This window comes from Pseudophryne corroboree, chromosome 7 (genome assembly GCF_028390025.1).
Source record: "Pseudophryne corroboree isolate aPseCor3 chromosome 7, aPseCor3.hap2, whole genome shotgun sequence".
In the NCBI taxonomy this organism is placed as follows: domain Eukaryota; kingdom Metazoa; phylum Chordata; class Amphibia; order Anura; family Myobatrachidae; genus Pseudophryne; species Pseudophryne corroboree.
The window spans coordinates 13,021,897-13,040,679 of record NC_086450.1 but is presented as its reverse complement, the minus strand read 5'-3'; the positions used below and the strand labels follow the sequence as shown (position 1 = coordinate 13,040,679).

General features: G+C 49.6%; 1 protein-coding gene across 5 annotated transcripts in view; it reads left to right on the top strand.

Moving 5' to 3' along the window:
- ADAM23 (ADAM metallopeptidase domain 23) overlaps window positions 1-18,783 on the top strand; it is a 282,388-nt gene that overhangs the window by 106,722 nt on the left and 156,883 nt on the right. For all 5 annotated transcript variants that reach the window (XM_063932697.1, XM_063932698.1, XM_063932699.1 and 2 more), the window contains exon 4: window positions 8,521-8,584. In XM_063932697.1, coding sequence (XP_063788767.1) covers window positions 8,521-8,584 — 64 coding nt within the window. The remainder of the gene's footprint in view (window positions 1-8,520; window positions 8,585-18,783) is intronic.

Below are 18,783 nucleotides of genomic sequence, written 5' to 3'. Positions count from 1 at the left end.
ACTCCTGCTATTACCAGTACCTGCCAGTCCAGTCTTCTCTTATCCAGTCCTGATCCCACTGTGTGTTATACTCCTACTATTACCAGTACCTGCCAGTCCAGTCTTCTCTTATCCAGTCCTGATCCCACTGTGTGTTATACTCCTACTATTACCAGTACCTGCCAGTCCAGTCTTCTCTTATCCAGTCCTGATCCCACTGTGTGTTATACTCCTACTATTACCAGTACCTGCCAGTCCAGTTTTGTCTAGTCCTTGTCTAGTGTGTACCTATCTGTCCAGCTTTAACCCACTCTGAGCCAGGTGAGTGTCTACTCCAGCATATTCCTTGCACTTGCCCAGCCTCCAATAGTTTCCTTGTCCACATTAAGACTTGGGGGCATCTGAGAACTGGGTGGACTTAATCCACCTGGGAAAAGTGGCTGCTAAAGGTGAAGCTTTAGTATGCAGGAGACTTGAGGATTGCTGGGCTTGAGCGACACTCCATCCAGATACATTCCCCAGATCATTTCTATCAGCACTCAGTCCTGATATACTCCCCAGATCGCAACACAGTCTAAAGGTGGGTACACACTAATAGATATATCTGCAGATCAATTGATCTGCAGATATATCTATGGACGGATCGGGCAGTGTGCTGTACACATGCCCGCCCAGTTCAGCTGTCAATCACCGCCGGCCGCCGCAGCATGTGTACGGGCGGTCGGCCGACCGCCCCGTACACACACAGCGACGCGTCAATATATCGGTAGATATATTGGCCGTCGGCTGTGCTGCGCGGCCGACGCGATACGTCTGTGAACGACGGAGTTCACAGACGTATCGGCCGTACACACTGGCCGACGGTCCCACGATATATCGGCCGTTCAAGAGAACGGCTGATATATCGACCAGTGTGTACGGGCCTTAAGTGTCTAATACAGGGCCTCCAGCAGAGGCCAGTCCAGGCAGTGTTCTAGAGGCAGGGTCTCCAGCAGAAGCCAGTCCAGGCAGTGTTCTAGAGGCAGGGTCTCCAGTAGAGGCCAGTCCAGGCAGTGTTCTAGAGGTAAGGTCTCCAGCAGAGGCCAGTCCAGGCAGTGTTCTAGAGGCAGGGTCTCCAGCAGAGGCCAGTCCAGGCAGTGTTCTAGAGGCAGGGTCTCCAGCAGAGGCCAGTCCAGGCAGTGTTCTAGAGGCAGGGTCTCCAGCAGAGGCCAGTCCAGGCAGTGTTCTAGAGGCAGGGTCTCCAGCAGAGGCCAGTCCAGGCAGTGTTCTAGAGGCAGGGTCTCCAGCAGAGGCCAGTCCAGGCAGTGTTCTAGAGGCAGGGTCTCCAGCAGAAGCCAGTCCAGGCAGTGTTCTAGAGGCAGGGTCTCCAGTAGAGGCCAGTCCAGGCAGTGTTCTAGAGGTAAGGTCTCCAGCAGAGGCCAGTCCAGGCAGTGTTCTAGAGGCAGGGTCTCCAGCAGAGGCCAGTCCAGGCAGTGTTCTAGAGGCAGGGTCTCCAGCAGAGGCCAGTCCAGGCAGTGTTCTAGAGGCAGGGTCTCCAGCAGAGGCCAGTCCAGGCAGTGTTCTAGAGGCAGGGTCTCCAGCAGAGGCCAGTCCAGGCAGTGTTCTAGAGGCAGGGTCTCCAGCAGAAGCCAGTCTATGTGGCTTTCTAGTTGCAAAGTGATTCCCTGCATTATAGGGTCTCAGCAGACCGCACGTCGGTAATCATCTGGTGCATGCAAAGAACATATGCTTCCAGTCTTTCTTTCCTTAGGAAAATCGAATCAGAAGCTAATATTATCCTTTTCTCCAGAATCTGTCTCATACTTGAAATCCGCTCGCACACCTTCCCTGGTGTCATCTGCACAATTCATCAGAAATTGATAACAGTGAGCGTTTGGCGATTTCTGCGGCCTCCCGCGGAAGAGGAAGGAGGTTTAGCTAAGATAAACGGCGAAGGACTGTTACTGTCGCCGACCTCTGATGAGTTGTATATAGGGGAGGAAAAGTTCAAGGACGTTTGTAACATACAAGTTGCTTAGTAATTGTTATAAAAGGAAAACAACTCCTCCTTTCTATTGTGAGCACAGAACATGTTATAAGAGATGTGCCCTGGAGCATTTTTGCTGGATTTGGATATGGCTCTGATTCATCGTCCTGCTTTGGTTTTGTATTTGCCATACTGCCATGACTGGTTTTGGATTTGAAAAATTCACAAAAAAAGCTAAAATCACTTAATTTGGGCCTTTTTTTTTGTTCCTAGAGTATTATTATTAACCTCAATAACAGTAATTTCCAGTCAAACTTTATAAGTGGTGTCTTTTTTCTAACACAGTATATTGTTTTTTCTATTTTAGATGCCTTGACTTAGACCCGCTATGTACTTGCGCATCGGCTTTAGTAGATGACGTTGCTGGACTAGCATCATCATCGTGATTGGTGGTAGCAGCTGCTGCGCTAGTATTTGGTTGCTGTTCTCTAATCTGATAGTTATCCATTTGTCCTGTGTGGATGACAGGGCTTATAGATGCAGGGGAACAAAGCACATTAGGGTAAAGCGCACCAACCAACCAGTACAAAAACAATAGATAAATAATATATTTTATATTTTTCTGTTTTGAAAGTTGCAGCTCTGTTTGAACTAAGCAAGTTACAGGGCTTATAGATACACATGAACAAAGTGCACTTGAGTAAAGCACAGCCAATACAGCAGAGTAAAGCGCAACATACAGCAGCGTGCAGCATGCCCCTATATACACTGTCAGCACAGCCACTTAGTAAAGTCTGGATTCTGGACACAGCACAGCCAAAATGGGTTGGGATTGATTTTCCTGTGGACGGTATGCCGGTGGTCAGACTACTGACCGCGGAATCCCAACAGGGGACGGTAAGTATACTTATGGTGCATTCAGTGTGAGAGGGGGAGAACTTTGTATTGCTCACGGCCAGGGCGTAGCTGCAGTACCATAGGTGCAAGGTGTGCAGCTGCTATGGGGCCCAGAGCTGAGAGGGGCCACCTTCCCTGTCACAGTTACATGTGTTATATACAGGGTGTAGCTACCATAGGTGCAAGGTGTGCAGCTGCTATGGGGCCCAGAGCTGAGAGGGGCCACCTTCCCTGTCACAGTTACATGTGTTATATACAGAGGTGTAGCTACCATAGGTGCAGGGAGTGCAGCTGCTATGGGGCCCAGAGCTGAGAGGGGCCACCTTCCCTGTCACAGTTACATGTGTTATATACAGAGGTGTAGCTACCATAGGTGCAGGGAGTGCAGCTGCTATGGGGCCCAGAGCTGAGAGGGGCCACCTTCCCTGTCACAGTTACATGTGTTATATACAGAGGTGTAGCTACCATAGGTGCAGGGAGTGCAGCTGCTATGGGGCCCAGAGCTGAGAGGGGCCACCTTCCCTGTCACAGTTACATGTGTTATATATAGAGGTGTAGCTACCATAGGTGCAGGGAGTGCAGCTGCTATGGGGCCCAGAGCTGAGAGGGGCCACCTTCCCTGTCACAGTTACATGTGTTATATACAGGGTGTAGCTACCATAGGTGCAGGGAGTGCAGCTGCTATGGGGCCCAGAGCTGAGAGGGGCCACCTTCCCTGTCACAGTTACATGTGTTATATACAGAGGTGTAGCTACCATAGGTGCAGGGAGTGCAGCTGCTATGGGGCCCAGAGCTGAGAGGGGCCACCTTCCCTGTCACAGTTACATGTGTTATATATAGAGGTGTAGCTACCATAGGTGCAGGGAGTGCAGCTGCTATGGGGCCCAGAGCTGAGAGGGGTCACCTTCCCTGCCACAGTTACATGTGTTATATACAGGGGTGTAGCTACCATAGGTGCAGGGAGTGCAGCTGCTATGGGGCCCAGAGCTGAGAGGGGCCACCTTCCCTGTCACAGTTACATGTGTTATATACAGGGTGTAGCTACCATAGGTGCAGGGAGTGCAGCTGCTATGGGGCCCAGAGCTGAGAGGGGCCACCTTCCCTGTCACAGTTACATGTGTTATATACACGGTGTAGCTACCATAGGTTCAGGGAGTGCAGCTGCTATGGGGCCAGAGCTGAGAGGGGCCACCTTCCCTGTCACAGTTACATGTGTTATATACAGGGTGTAGCTACCATAGATGCAGAGAGTGCAGCTGCTATGGGGCCCAGAGCTGGGAGGGGCCACCTTCCCTGTCACAGTTACATGTGTTATATACAGGGGTGTAGCTACCATAGGTGCAGGGAGTGCAGCTGCTATGGGGCCCAGAGCTGAGAGGGGCCACCTTTCCTGTCACAGTTACATGTGTTATATACAGGGGTGTAGCTACCATAGGTGCAGGGAGTGCAGCTGCTATGGGGCCCAGAGCTGAGAGGGGCCACCTTACCTGTCACAGTTATATGTGTTATATACAGGGTGTAGCTACCTTAGGTGCAGGGAGTGCAGCTGCTATGGGGCCCAGAGCTGAGAGGGGGCCACCTTCCCTGTCACAGTTACATGTGTTATATACAGGGTGTAGCTACCATAGGTGCAGGGAGTGCAGCTGCTATGGGGCCCAGAGCTGAGAGGGGGCCACCTTCCCTGTCACAGTTACATGTGTTATATACAGGGTGTAGCTACCATAGGTGCAGGGAGTGCAGCTGCTATGGGGCCAGAGCTGAGGGGCCACCTTCCCTGTTACAGTTACATGTGTTATATACAGGGGTGTAGCTACCATAGGTGCAGGATGTGCAGCTGCTATGGGGCCCAGAGCTGAGAGGGGCCACCTTCCCTGTCACAGTTACATGTGTTATATACAGGGTGTAGCTACCATAGGTGCAGGGAGTGCAGCTGCTATGGGGCCCAGAGCTGAGAGGGGCCACCTTCCCTGTCACAGTTACATGTGTTATATACAGGGTGTAGCTACCATAGGTGCAGGGAGTGCAGCTGCTATGGGCCCAGAGCTGAGAGGGGCCACCTTCCCTGTCACAGTTACATGTGTTATATACAGGTGTGTAGCTACCATAGGTGCAGGGAGTGCAGCTGCTATGGGGCCCAGAGCTGAGAGGGGCCACCTTTCCTGTCACAGTTACATGTGTTATATACAGGGGTGTAGCTACCATAGGTGCAGGGAGTGCAGCTGCTATGGGACCAGAGCTGATCGGAGCCACCTTCCCTGTCACAGTTACATGTGTTATATACAGGGTGTAACTACCATAGGTGCAGGAAGTGCAGCTGCTATGGGGCCAGAGCTGAGAGGGGCCACCTTCCCTGTCACAGTTACATGTGTTATATACAGGGTGTAGCTACCATAGGTGCAGGGAGTGCAGCTGCTATGGGGCCCAGAGCTGAGAGGGGCCACCTTCCCTGTCACAGTTACATGTGTTATATACAGGGTGTAGCTACCATAGGTGCAGGGAGTGCAGCTGCTATGGGGCCCAGAGCTGAGAGGGGCCACCTTCCCTGTCACAGTTACATATGTTATATACAGGGCGTAGCTACCATAGGTGGAGGCAGTGCAGCTGCTATGGGGCCAGAGCTGAGAGGGGCCACCTTCCCTGTCACAGTTACATGTGTTATATACAGGGTGTAGCTACCATAGGTGCAGGGAGTGCAGCTGCTATGGGGCCCAGAGCTGAGAGGGGCCACCTTCCCTGTCAGTTACATGTGTTATATACAGGGTGTAGCTACCATAGGTGCAGGGAGTGCAGCTGCTATGGGGCCCAGAGCTGAGAGGGGCCACCTTCCCTGTCACAGTTACATGTGTTATATACAGGGTGTAGCTACCATAGGTGGAGGCAGTGCAGCTGCTATGGGGCCAGAGCTGAGAGGGGCCACCTTCCCTGTCACAGTTACATGTGTTATATACAGGGTGTAGCTATCATAGGGGCAGGGAGTGCAGCTGCTATGGGACCCAGAGCTGAGAGGAGCCACCTTCCCTGTCACAGTTACATGTGTTATATACAGGGTGTAGCTACCATAGGTGCAGGGAGTGCAGCTGCTATGGGGCCAGAGCTGAGAGGAGCCACCTTCCCTGTCACAGTTACATGTGTTATATACAGGGGTGTAGCTACCATAGGTGCAGGGAGTGCAGCTGCTATGGGGCCCAGAGCTGAGAGAGGCCACCTTCCCTGTCACAGTTACATGTGTTATATACAGGGGTGTAGCTACCATAGGTGCAGGGAATGCAGCTGCTATGGGGTCCAGAGCTGAGAGGAGCCACCTTCCCTGTCACAGTTACATGTGTTATATACAGGGGTGTAGCTACCATAGGTGCAGGGAATGCAGCTGCTATGGGGTCCAGAGCTGAGAGGAGCCACCTTCCCTGTCACAGTTACATGTGTTATATACAGGGTGTAGCTACCATAGGTGCAGAGAGTGCAGCTGCTATGGGGCCAGAGCTGAGAGGGGCCACCTTCCCTGTCACAGTTACATGTGTTATATACAGGGCGTAGCTACCATAGGTGCAGGGAGTGCAGCTGCTATGGGGCCAGAGCTGAGAGGAGCCACCTTCCCTGTCACAGTTACATGTGTTATATACAGGGTGTAGCTAGCATAGGTGCAGGGAGTGCAGCTGCTATGGGGCCAGAGCTGAGAGGGGCCACCTTCCCTGTCACAGTTACATGTGTTATATACAGGGTATAGCTACCATAGGTGCAGGGAGTGCAGCTGCTATGGGGCCAGAGCTGAGAGGGGCCACCTTCCCTGTCACAGTTACATGTGTTATATACAGGGGTGTAGCTACCATAGGTGCAGGGAGTGCAGCTGCTATGGGGCCAGATCAGCAGAGGAGAGCTTTGTATTGCTTGCTGTAAGCTCACACCTGCAGTTATTATGCACAGCTCAATTTGTTATTTCTTATTTAAATAAATGTATCTGGGTCGTTTTATCCAAGACCACAGGCAGCATTTGAGGGGCCACTGTCACACGTGTAACTATTGATGATCATGCTTACTGAAATCTCCCAGTACTTATTAAGGTTTATCTATTGAGCTGTAATATCAGCAGAGTGAGGTTCTGCTGCTGCTTTTCATCTTTTTATTACTCGCTGTCGCCCCTAGTGGACTTACTATGTAATGTGCGTCCTCACACCAGATCAGTTCACACATGCAGATGTGATTATGTGTGGGACAAAGCATCATTCCCATGTGCCTAAAATGTGACAGGTCCTTATAAATGTAGGACTAGGCACTTATCAGTCTAAGGGAGTAATTCAGGTCTGATCGCTGCTGCAGCGGACGATCAGGCCCTAACTGCTCATGCGTATGCACCGCAATGCGCACTCGTGTCGGACAACAACAACGGGCATTGGCAGTCAGCGTCGGGATGGTGCAAAAAAAAAAAACGCGCAGGCATTCGCAAGGTGATTGACAGGAAGAGACCGTTTGTGGGTGGCAACTGATCGTTTACTGGGAGTGTCCGGAAAAATGCAGGCGTGTCCAAGCGTTGTCAGGGCGGGTGTGTGACGTCGGCTCCGGCCCCGATCAGCCTCTTCTCATTGTACTGTAGGAGTAAGTCCTGGGCTGCGCAGAGACTGCACATGGTGGATTTTTGCAGCTCGGCGTACACATGCGTTCGCACACTTGCACTGCCAATATACACTCCCTCTGGAGGCGGCGACTATCTGATCGCAAGACATCAAACTCTGCAGCCCAGCGACCAGGTCTTAATCAGCCCCTAAGACCCAGGTTTATCAAGACTTGGAGAGTGATAAATAGCACGGTGGTAAATTATCAACCAATCAGCTCCTAACTGTCATGTTTCAAACACAGTCTGCAATATGGCAGTTAGGAGCTGATTGGCTGGCACTTTATCACCATGCAATTTATCACTTTCCAAGGCTTGATAAATGAGGGCTATAGTTTAAAAATGTTATATAGCTGCAAACACAGGGCTGCTGAGAATCACGGTACCCCTACTTAGAGCGAGTTCCAAGGCTCCTGATGAAGAGACATTTGGACCATGTTCTTCAGGGGATGTGCTGACCAATTATTTAATAATATTTGCGCTACAATCGCTAAAGCAACACTTTACCAAAGAACGGGTCATGACTTGCTGCTTTCAGACATCTTGGCCGCCCCGATCACCGGACCTTTACCCCGCGTGACTTTAGCTTGAGGGTTTTTTGAAGAACCAGGTGTATCGGGAAGGATGTCTTACAGTAACCTGTCAGATGTGAGATACAGCGCTAGACATCGCGTGCTGGCTATTACGCCTGACGTGTTATGTTCTGCTACAGATGACGTTAGGCCGGTGGTTCCCAAACTTTCTTAAATCACAGCGCCTTAGAGTGTCAGCATTTTTTCCCCGTCACCCCTAGGATAAACGTTTTTTTATTGATAAATTTTGGGGGAAAAAAATGAAATGAAGTAAACTGTGCCTACCTGTCATCCTTAGGGTCAGTTACGTGGTGGGACCCTCTTATCTATGTCTGCACCCAGCCTAGTTTATTACTGTGTTTCTTTCCATTTGTACTGTGCTGCAGAATATGTTGGCACTATATAAATAGTAATAAGTGTATAATAGTACATGGCAAGCCTGACGGTCGCAGCGTCCTTGTGTATGAGTATAATCCGTTGTTCCCTCTCGTCTCTTGCAGCGGCCTCTTGTCCTCAGATTACGTGGAGATTGAGTACAGTGAAGGACAGCCCAAACTCTATAAGGTAAGGTGACAACATTGTATCACACTCAGGTGGCGTCACCCACCTCCAGCCATTGATGAACTAGATTTCCCATGATGCTCAGCAGCCAATGACCAATATTTCTATACCTGAGACAATGGGGAGTAATTAATATTAGATATGAAATGTAACATACAGTATGTCTTCTACAGCCAAATACACAAAGACCCCTCTCCCTGATCAGGGCCAAAACTAGGATTTGTGGCACCCGGGGGAAGACAGTAATTTGGCACCCCACCCCCTTTGGGCAATTGCCAGTATAGTATAGTGATAGTAATAAGATTTTTTTTTTAAACACAAGTCGGGATATACTAAGGTAAAAATGCGGTAAAAGCCCCGTTTTATGGGTTTTTACCGATTTTCAAAAGTACTAAGTCCAGGTTTTCGCCTCCCAGGGTATCACCATCTTTGGATGGCGATACCCTATAGAAGCCTATGGGTTTCTTATCACCAGCCGTCACAACCCACTGCCTCCACCGCAGGGCTATATCATAATGCATGCAACCCAAGACTGGCCAACTGCTGTAGGACTATAAAGACAAGCATGCCAGCATGTATTAACTTGTTTATTTTTATCACTGGGCGATTGTATTATTCATCTGCGTGTCGTTGCCTAAAGAAACCACATTAGATTGTGGCGGTCATTTCCACCTGATCGCACGCTAGGTTTTTTTGCTGCGCTGCGGTCAGGTCAGAACTGCGCATGTGTAAGCGCCGCAATGTGCAGGCACGGTCCACGGGTAAAAATCAGATCGCCACTCAGCGATGGGTTTTACGTAGAATCCATTCGCACAGCCGATCGCAAGGAGATTGACAGGAAGAAGGCGTTTGTGGGTGGCAACTGACCGTTTTCTGGGAGTGGTTGGAATAACGCAGACGTGTCCATGCGTGCGCAGGTCGGGTGTCTGACGTCAATTCCGGGACTGGACAGGCTGAAGTGATCGCAGAGGCTGAGTAAGTCCTGGGCTGCGCAGAAACTGCACAAAGTTTTTTTTGTACTGCTCAGCTGCACATGCGATCGCACACTTGCAAAGCGAAAATAGACTCCCCGGTGGGTGGCGACTATGCGGACGCAGGACTGCAAAAAGTAGCTAGCGAGCGATCAGGTCTGAATGATCCCCTGTGTCACTAGAATGTAAGCCTGCGAGCCGGGCTAACCTCTCCGCATTTTATTACCCGGTCTCAATTTATCATGGTTTTGTGGCCAATTATAAAGCGCAACAGGGTATGTTGGTGCTGTATAAGTAATTGGTAATGAATGATAATAAATAATGTGTTCTAAGCTGATATTGCAATTTCCTGCAATACAGTGTTCTGCCACCAGATGCCAGATAGATTCATATTACACGTTTTAAATGAAAGACAGCAGCGCATGGAAATGGCGCTTTGAGAATACATTGTGCTACCCCTATAGTGGTAATGGTGGTGGTAGTTGGGGGGACACGGACAATAAACTGATTTATCCCTCATTCTCTGAGAGGCTACCAACCCTGTGCTGAAAAGCATAACTAACAAGTATATTGCCCCTGGTTTGGAAACGCTGCCACCTCGGTGGTTGTATTATTAATGGGCGGGAATTAGACATTATTCTCAGAGTAAAAAAAAATAAATAGTCCCGCATTTATCAAATAAAATTTAGTTGAATAAAGCTGAAATAATTTTTCCTCTGATTTATCATAGTCCAAGTGGAAAATAAGATCGTCTGTTTGATCTGTTGTATTTCAAAGGGGAAGAAATACATCCCGGAATTTCCCCTCCCCCCCTCTTAGTATGCATGACCCAGACTAAATGACTACGAGGCGCCCCTTCACCGACAGCCAATAACAAGCCCACAGCACTGGCATTAGCTGGTAATATGGGATCGGTATGAAATACCTCCCTGCATCCCAGTAATATATGGGAATATCCTGGCTTTGACCATGTAGTGGCAGGGGCTGGCTGTTTCTGTTTTGCTTCATTTTTTTTAGGGGGTAAGAGAGGGTTGTGGTTCATTAAGACTACGATGGATCAGAAAATACAAGTTTTATTTAGTATATAATAAAGTGATGAACAACTGGGGAATTGTTTTGCTATAGTTTGGTGGTGTATTGAGCGCGTGTTATAGGGGCATCTATCCATTATCCTGAAACCAGTGGGGTGGCGTTACAGAATTCCTAGTCTTGGTGATAATCGCAGCCCTCGTAACCGGGGGTGTCGGGAAGAGAGCGCTAGCCTGTGTGTGACCTCTCTAGCGGGCAGTGTAGGTGAGTAGACTGGCAATGTGCGAGAGTTTACTGCGGATCTGCAAGTCTCAGGCCGTCCCATGTTCCCGGTGACTTTCACACAGCGCATATGTAAATCTGATTTCTGCAGTGCTCTGGAGAGGTGAGTATTAAGCACGAATGCAGGGTGTGGGCGTCTTGGTAGCAGGAGGCCTGTGTGTACTGCAAACCCAGCCCCCATTATATATTTATTTGATTTTATGTTGCACAATGTTTGGGAAATGTTTCATAGGACTAGAACCGACCTCCAGCAGCTACGAGCTCCTGCAAAAATAAAACCCCTTCAATTCATCTGGCCACCAAACCAATTCCGATAGCTACTTCCAGTCCAGCATAAACGGTGCTTATAACCAAGACCTCAAATATGTCCCCGCAGCTTGTTTCACTCATTTCTGCAACGCAGAGTGGTTCCAGAATGCTAGTAGAAGATTCTATAAGACAGACGACAGTGCGGATCTAATAAAAATGTTTTGTATGTGATGGATGGTTCATCAGTCCTAGCTGTCTTTCTAACCCATGGCCCACAAAGCACATACAGTACATACGTATATACACGTCATGCCTCATACAGGGCCATGGCCATGAATTGGGCTTTGTACACGGTGAATTTAGACGAGCAGTCTCCCCATTGTCATTACGATGCACAGCCCAGATGGCAGCTGCCGGTAGCTCACCCCCTCACTCTGCGGTCTTACTATATTCTCTTGTACAGCGTTCTTCCCAGCAAATTACTGGCAAAATGACCCTGGCGCCTCATTATAACGTGTTCATTAATGTGTTGTCTGCTGTGTTTGTTTGTTTATCCTGTGCCTGGTTTCCAAAGGAAAAAAACTTCCCTGTTACATTACATGGTCATTTACAGTGGAGATACTGCTGCTTTTCCCCTGAGGAGAAGAGGTGATATGGTGTGGTACCTCATGGATCTAAATCTCCCTTTTTCATAAGGATCGCCATGGTTCTATCTCATAAATACTGCGCCCGAGCCAGAAAGTTGCCTTCAGTTCCTCACACTTTGGACCCCATTTGGGACAGGTCCTACAGTGAAGACAGAAGGCGGCACCCACTTCAAAGTGAAGCGCCCCTCTAGAACCCCACAACAGCTTTGAACTTCAGTTCCTCTCAGTCTGCTTTCCTATATTTCAGCGGAGCAGCCTGGACGTGCTGCGCAGCAGCTGCCTGGTTCAGCACTGGATCATTGGACAGTTCCACAGGAGCCTGGTTCAGCACTGAGTCACTGGTGAGCTCTGTAGGAGCCTGGTTCAGCACTGGATCACTGGAGAGCTCTGTAGGAGCCTGGTTCAGCACTGGATCACTGGAGAGCTCTGTAGGAGCATGGTTCAGCAATAAGTCACTGGAGAGCTCTGTAGGAGCATGGTTCAGCACTGGGTCACTGGACAGCTCTGCAGGAGCCTGGTTCAGCACTGGGTCATTGGACAGCTCTGCAGGAGCCTGGTTCAGTACTGGGTCATTGGACAGCTCTGCAGGAGCCTGGTTCAGCACTGGATCATTGGACAGCTCCGCAGGAGCATGGTTCAGTACTGGGTCACTGGACAGCTCCGCAGGAGCCTGGTTCAGCACTGGGTCACTGGACAGCTCCGCAGGAGCCTGGTTCAGCACTGGGTCACTGGACAGCTCCGCAGGAGCCTGGTTCAGTACTGGGTCACTGGACAGCTCCGCAGGAGCCTGGTTCAGTACTGGGTCACTGGACAGCTCCGCAGGAGCCTGGTTCAGCACTGGGTCATTGGACAGCTCTGCAGGAGCCTGGTTCAGCACTGGATCATTGGACAGCTCCGCAGGAGCATGGTTCAGTACTGGGTCACTGGACAGCTCCGCAGGAGCCTGGTTCAGCACTGGGTCACTGGACAGCTCCGCAGGAGCCTGGTTCAGCACTGGGTCACTGGACAGCTCCGCAGGAGCCTGGTTCAGCACTGGGTCACTGGACAGCTCCGCAGGAGCCTGGTTCAGCACTGGGTCACTGGACAGCTCCGCAGGAGCCTGGTTCAGTACTGGGTCACTGGCCAGCTCTGCAGGAGCCTGGTTCAGCACTGGATCATTGGACAGCTCTGCAGGAGCCTGGTTCAGCACTGGGTCACTGGACAGCTCCGCAGGAGCCTGGTTCAGTACTGGGTCACTGGACAGCTCTGCAGGAGCCTGGTTCAGCACTGGATCATTGGACAGCTCTGCAGGAGCCTGGTTCAGCACTGGGTCACTGGACAGCTGACCTGTGACCTGTCTGCTGACTCCACGCTTCTCAGACAGGATCGCAGCTGAAGACAAGATCGCTGGAGCCCTGGACTTTGTATTGCCTCACCGGAAAGGTAAGTAGACATGGGTTGCTAATTAACACAGCACAGAGGGTGTAGTGGTTAGCATTACTGCCTCACAGCACTGAGGTGATGGGTTCCATTCCTACCACTGCACTGTGTGGAGTTTGTATATTCTCCCCGTCCTTGCCTAGGTTTCCTCCGGGTACTCTGGTTTCCTCCCACAACCCAAAAATATACTGGTAGATTAATTGGCTCCCGACAAAATTATCCCTGTCTGTCTGTGTCTCTCTCTCTCTTTCTCTCTCTCTCTTTATATATATATATATATATATATATATATATATATATATATATATATATATATATATATATAATTCTAAGCAGTCTAGTCAGATTGCTTAGAGAAGAAGGAGACATGGCTACGTGTGTACCCCCCTTATGTTGTGAAACAGGATGTCTCTGAGAATAGGGACACGGTAATACATTTGCCCCATAACACACTGATCTGCATCTTTGGCTGCCTGGTGATTAATATTATATGCTGAGCCACGTCTGAATCTGAGTCTGAGTCTATTACACAGAGCCGTATTTGGTGCAGTGTAAGAATAAAGCTGGCCAGCATATGTGGGCTACATGCAAAAGCAGTCGGTATTTACCCTGCAGTGCAGCATCGTTTGTCCAGATAGAAAGTGACTTTTTTTTTTGCTATATCCCTAACTCAGAACCAGCCCCATTATAATATGTACATGAGCAAAATGTCCTACATCACAATCTTAATTATATTTTAATAATATTATCCTACTGTATATGTTTAATGGGCCTAATTCAGACCTGATCGTGGACGGCTGTGATCAGCCACCTTGACATGCGGGGGGAAGCTCAGCACAGGGCTCGTCCGCCCTGCATATCTGGTCCTCCCCTACCCGCACAGGTACAAAAGCATTGCGCGCTAGCAAGGAGCTACCTGTCACTCTCTGGGTCACAGCGGCTGCATGGGACATCACGCAGCCGCCGCAGCACAGCGCAGGCACGCCTGCCTTGCCCAGACCGCACCCCCAAAATGTCGGCCTAACGCCGCCGGCCCACCCCCTCCCAGCCAGCGTCCGCCTCTGCCTGTCAATCAGGCAGAGGCGATCGCTGGGCTGAGATGCCGATACCATCCCTGGCATGCGCCGGCGCACTGTGGTGCCTGCGCAGTTCAGACCTGATCGCCCGCTGTGCGAAAATGCCCAGTAGGGATCAGGTCTGAATTAGCCCCAATGAGTAGTGGATTCTTTTGCTTGCATATTGTAATAATGATATTACTTGTCTGGATTATGTTGGAACAAAGTGGCACCACCACTGACCCCGTACAGTAGCGGGGATCAAGCGCAGGCCACTCACGGTAACGCACGTCTATTTGCTGATCAGCAAAGGTTTGGGGGTCTAGATCAGCTCACTGACTACTTGCTGAGGGCTGTTCCATCTCTTGCTGTGTTCTAACACTTGTGTACCCCACAGATACACCTGCTGTCATAGGGCAACGTCTAATGTTCACAATATTTTGTAGACGTTTATTTGTGTGTGTTTTTGTCCTCACAAAAGGTTTTAGTTGACCCCCAAGCCCACATACACTGTAAATGTCGATTAAAAACTCCTTAATGGGAGTGATTCCGAGTTGCTCGCTCGCTAGCTGCTTTTAGCAGCATTGCACACGCTAGGCCGCCGCCTACTGGGAGTGTATCTTAGCTTAGCAGAATTGTGAACGAAAGCTTCGCTAATTTTCTTGTAACGATTACCCCGCAGTTTCTGAGTAGCTCCAGATTTACTCAGCCATTGCGACCAGCTCAGTCCTTTTCGTTCCTGGTTTGACGTCACAAACACACCCAGCGTTCGCCCAGCCACTCCCCCGTTTATCCAGCCACTCCCGCATTTTGGAACTCGAACGCCTGCGTTTTTCCGCACGCTCCCATAAAACGTCCAGTTTCCACCCAGAAACACCCACTTCCTGTCAATCACACTACGATCAGCACAGCGATGAAAAAGCTTTGTTATGCCGTGAGTAAAATACCTAACTTTTGTGTAAAATAACTAAGCGCATGCGCTCTGCGAACATTGCGCATGCGCAGTTAGCGGATAATCGCAGTATAGCGAAAATCGGCAACGAGCGAACAACTCGGAATCACCCCCAAAGTCCTCTATATAGTGAGAATCGGTAACAAGGTTTCGATGCAACATTTGCAGCGACAATTATAACGTGTGCTGAAATAGTGTACAAAGGGGGTCATTCCGAGTTGGTCGCTCGCTAGCAGTTTTCAGCAGTCGTGCAAACGCTAAGCCGCCGCCCACTGGGAGTGTATTTTAGCTTAGCAGAAGTGCGAACGAAAGGATTACAGAGCGGCTACAAAATAATATTGTGCAGTTTCAGAGTAGCTCCAGACCTACTCAGCGCTTGCGATCACTTCAGTCCGTTTAGTTCCTGTTTTGACGTCCCAAACACGCCCTGCGTTCGCCCAGCCACACCTGTGTTTTTCCTGGCGTGCCTGCGTTTTTCCGAACACTCCCTGAAAACGGTCAGTTGACACCCAGAAACGCCCTCTTCCTGTCAATCACTCTGCGGCAGCCATCGCGACTGAAAAGCGTCGCTAGACCTTGTGTAAAAATACTTTGCCCGTTGTGAAAGTACGTCGTGCGTGCGCACTGCGCCGTATACGCATGCGCAGAAGTGTCTTTATTTGCATCATCGCTGCGCAGCGAACATTTTTAGTTAGCGAACAACTCGGAATGACCCCCAAAGACCACTAATAATAGGCACAGTTGCACGCAGGTGTGGTTGCCAGGCAAGCTTAATAGTTTGTCATTTATGCCCAGTTGATATCTAAGCTTCTGTGTGAGCACTGCACACAGACTCATTGGGGGTGTGGTAGTAGAAGTCATAAGGGCACGTCACCATTCTGTACAGTATTTGAGCGGGACGGGGAATATCTGAAGGGTAACTGCTACCAGTATGTGGGGCAGATATTGGGGGAGAAGTACAACACAGCTATGAAGGTGTTAAGGACAGGTGACACAATACAATGCATCCTCCTGTGCAGCACATTAACATTTATTTTCCTGTAGTTGCAAATTAACATTTCATTCCGGGCATCCATGACAATGTAGAATTAGGTCAATGGCGCTTTATGCTTCCCAAACTTGGTATCTATAATTCACAGCAACAAATCATCTGAGTAATGCGACTTGCAGAACTGATCGGATGGGAAAACCAATGGGAGAGGGGTCAGCGGGCAGCTTCATTAAAGCAAATACTATTAATCAAACCGGGGGGAGTGAGTTCTGTCTGAGGCTGGTTGCTCCGGGCAAATACATTCTCCACTCTGACAGGACACCTGGTTGTACACATGCTGCAAAGGGGGTCAAACGCTCATTTCAGGAGTCCGCAAATGATAAAATCACATGATGGAACCACGGGGCATTAAGTCCCATGCTAGTTCCACAAGGTCTTACAATTAGAGGTCTGCCTTAGTTTTGGTCTGGAGTTATGCAGAGAAATCCAAAGAGTAACTACTAGCTCCTGGACCTCTGGTGTAATTGTCAGTAGTGACAGATATTATAGGCGTAACAAAGAGTCCCAACCTGCTGCATCTCCAACTAAGGGGGTCATTCTGACCCGTTCGCTCATTGCGTTTTAACGCAGCAGAGCGAACGGGTTCCTACTGTGCATGCGCCGAAGGCTGTAGCAGGGATACGATCGCCTCTGCCTTTTTGACAGGCAGAGGCAATCGTTGGGCGGGAGGGGGCGGAACGGCGGCGTTTGGCCGCTGTTTCGTGGGTTTGGTCCGGCCAACGCAGGCGTGGCCAGACCGAACGGGGGGCGGGCCGCAGCGGCTGTGTGACGTCACACGCAGCCGCTGCGGGCCGGGGAGCGATGAGTAGCTCCCGGCCAACACGCTAAAGCTGCGCTGGTCGGGGGCCGGCACTGACATGCGGGGCGGGCTAGCCCTGTGCTGGGCGTCTCCCCGCATGTCAGGGAAGAAGATTGTAGCTGTGCTAAATTTAGCACACCTGCGATCAACTCGGAATGACCCCCTAAGTCCCTATGTGTTGTCTCCCCCAGTAATCCCCGTCTGTCTTTTACAGCCAGTCCCCATATTCTTTCACACTGTCACTATCCTAATCCTTCCTCAGAGGCACAGATCCACTGTTGCCCCAAAAGCCCCTATCGGAGTGCCAATTCCTAGACAACTTGTCCACACGAGGGGCTTTTTGCTCAGAATGTGCCTCTTACGCGCACAAATAAAACTACTGCGAGCGACAAAACTGCATCGCTAATGTACGCAGACCGCCGTTATGTGAGACACTTGTACAGCTGTGTGTGACTCAGGGGCCTGATTAAGAGCTGCAAGCAGAACCAAACAGTACACAACTGGGCAAAACCATGCTGTACTGCAGGTGGGGCAGATGTAACATGTGTAGAGAGAGTTAGATTTGGGTGGGTTATATTGTTTCTGTGCAGGGTAAATACTGGCTGCTTTATTTGTACACTGCAATTTAGATTTCAGTTTGCACCCCCCCCCCCAAATCTAACTCTCTCTGCACATGTTACATCTGCCCCACCTGCAGTGCACATGGTTTTGCCCACTGGTGTACTTTTTTGATCTGTGTCGGAATGTCTCCAATGCAGCTGCTGCAGCTTTTCCTTGTGCCAAGTTCCAATGTGTTTCATCTGCGTCTTTGCAATTCCTGTCCGGTTACAGTCGCAGCCCAGCGTCTCTGATATTCTGGGAGCAGCGGTTTGCTGATTCTGCAATGTGAATTATAAGCACAATTTAAAGAAATATACAGTACTGTATGCTACGTCTCGCGCTACTGTAAATATGGGGTAGAGATTGCAGGTGTATGAGGACACTTCTGTTGTCATCACTCTTGTCCTTTCTTGAGCAGTCGCCATCTTTACTCTATCTCATGACCTTTCTTTTACCCAACTGGTTCCTCTCCGTTTTCTCGTCATCCGTGCTGTTGCTATTCCTTCCTCTTTTGCAGCCGTTCCCGGTATATATCTCTTATTGCAGCCGTCGTCTATTCTTATGCTTACTCAGAGGTTATCCCGATATATTGCATAAAGTCTGCATGTCATAGTCAGCGTCTGGTAGCCGATCCCTATCCGTAAATTCTCTCGCTGTCAGGCCCCGTAGTTGCCGTCTCTCTGGACTGTTCCCTACCTTCTCTTCGCAATCACTTCCATATCGTTTTCTTTTTTTCTTTTTCTTTTTTTGCAATCAAACGTGAAACTCTTAATGGAAATGATATTTTATTCTGTCATCTGCCATTGGTAAAATACTTTCTGCTTAGTGAATGGCAACATATAAAATATACATAGGACTATCATTTGTCCTCTTAAGTTCAACGGTAACACAGAGATACTGTACAAATATATCATAGTTTTAGAATGAAAGGCATAAGAGCCGAGTCTCAAATGTAATCCTGGCTGTCATAATTGCTGTACGGCTTATCGGTAAGATATAAGGACATTTGATCCAGATCTCGGCGGTAAGTCTCTGGCCATTGTACTGCTTATGGCAGCCAGAAAGCCATTAACAAAAGTCATCCTAGGTAACATTGAGATTCATTGCAGTGTGTAAAAGCTTTCTGCGGCCCTTGCTGAACCACTATC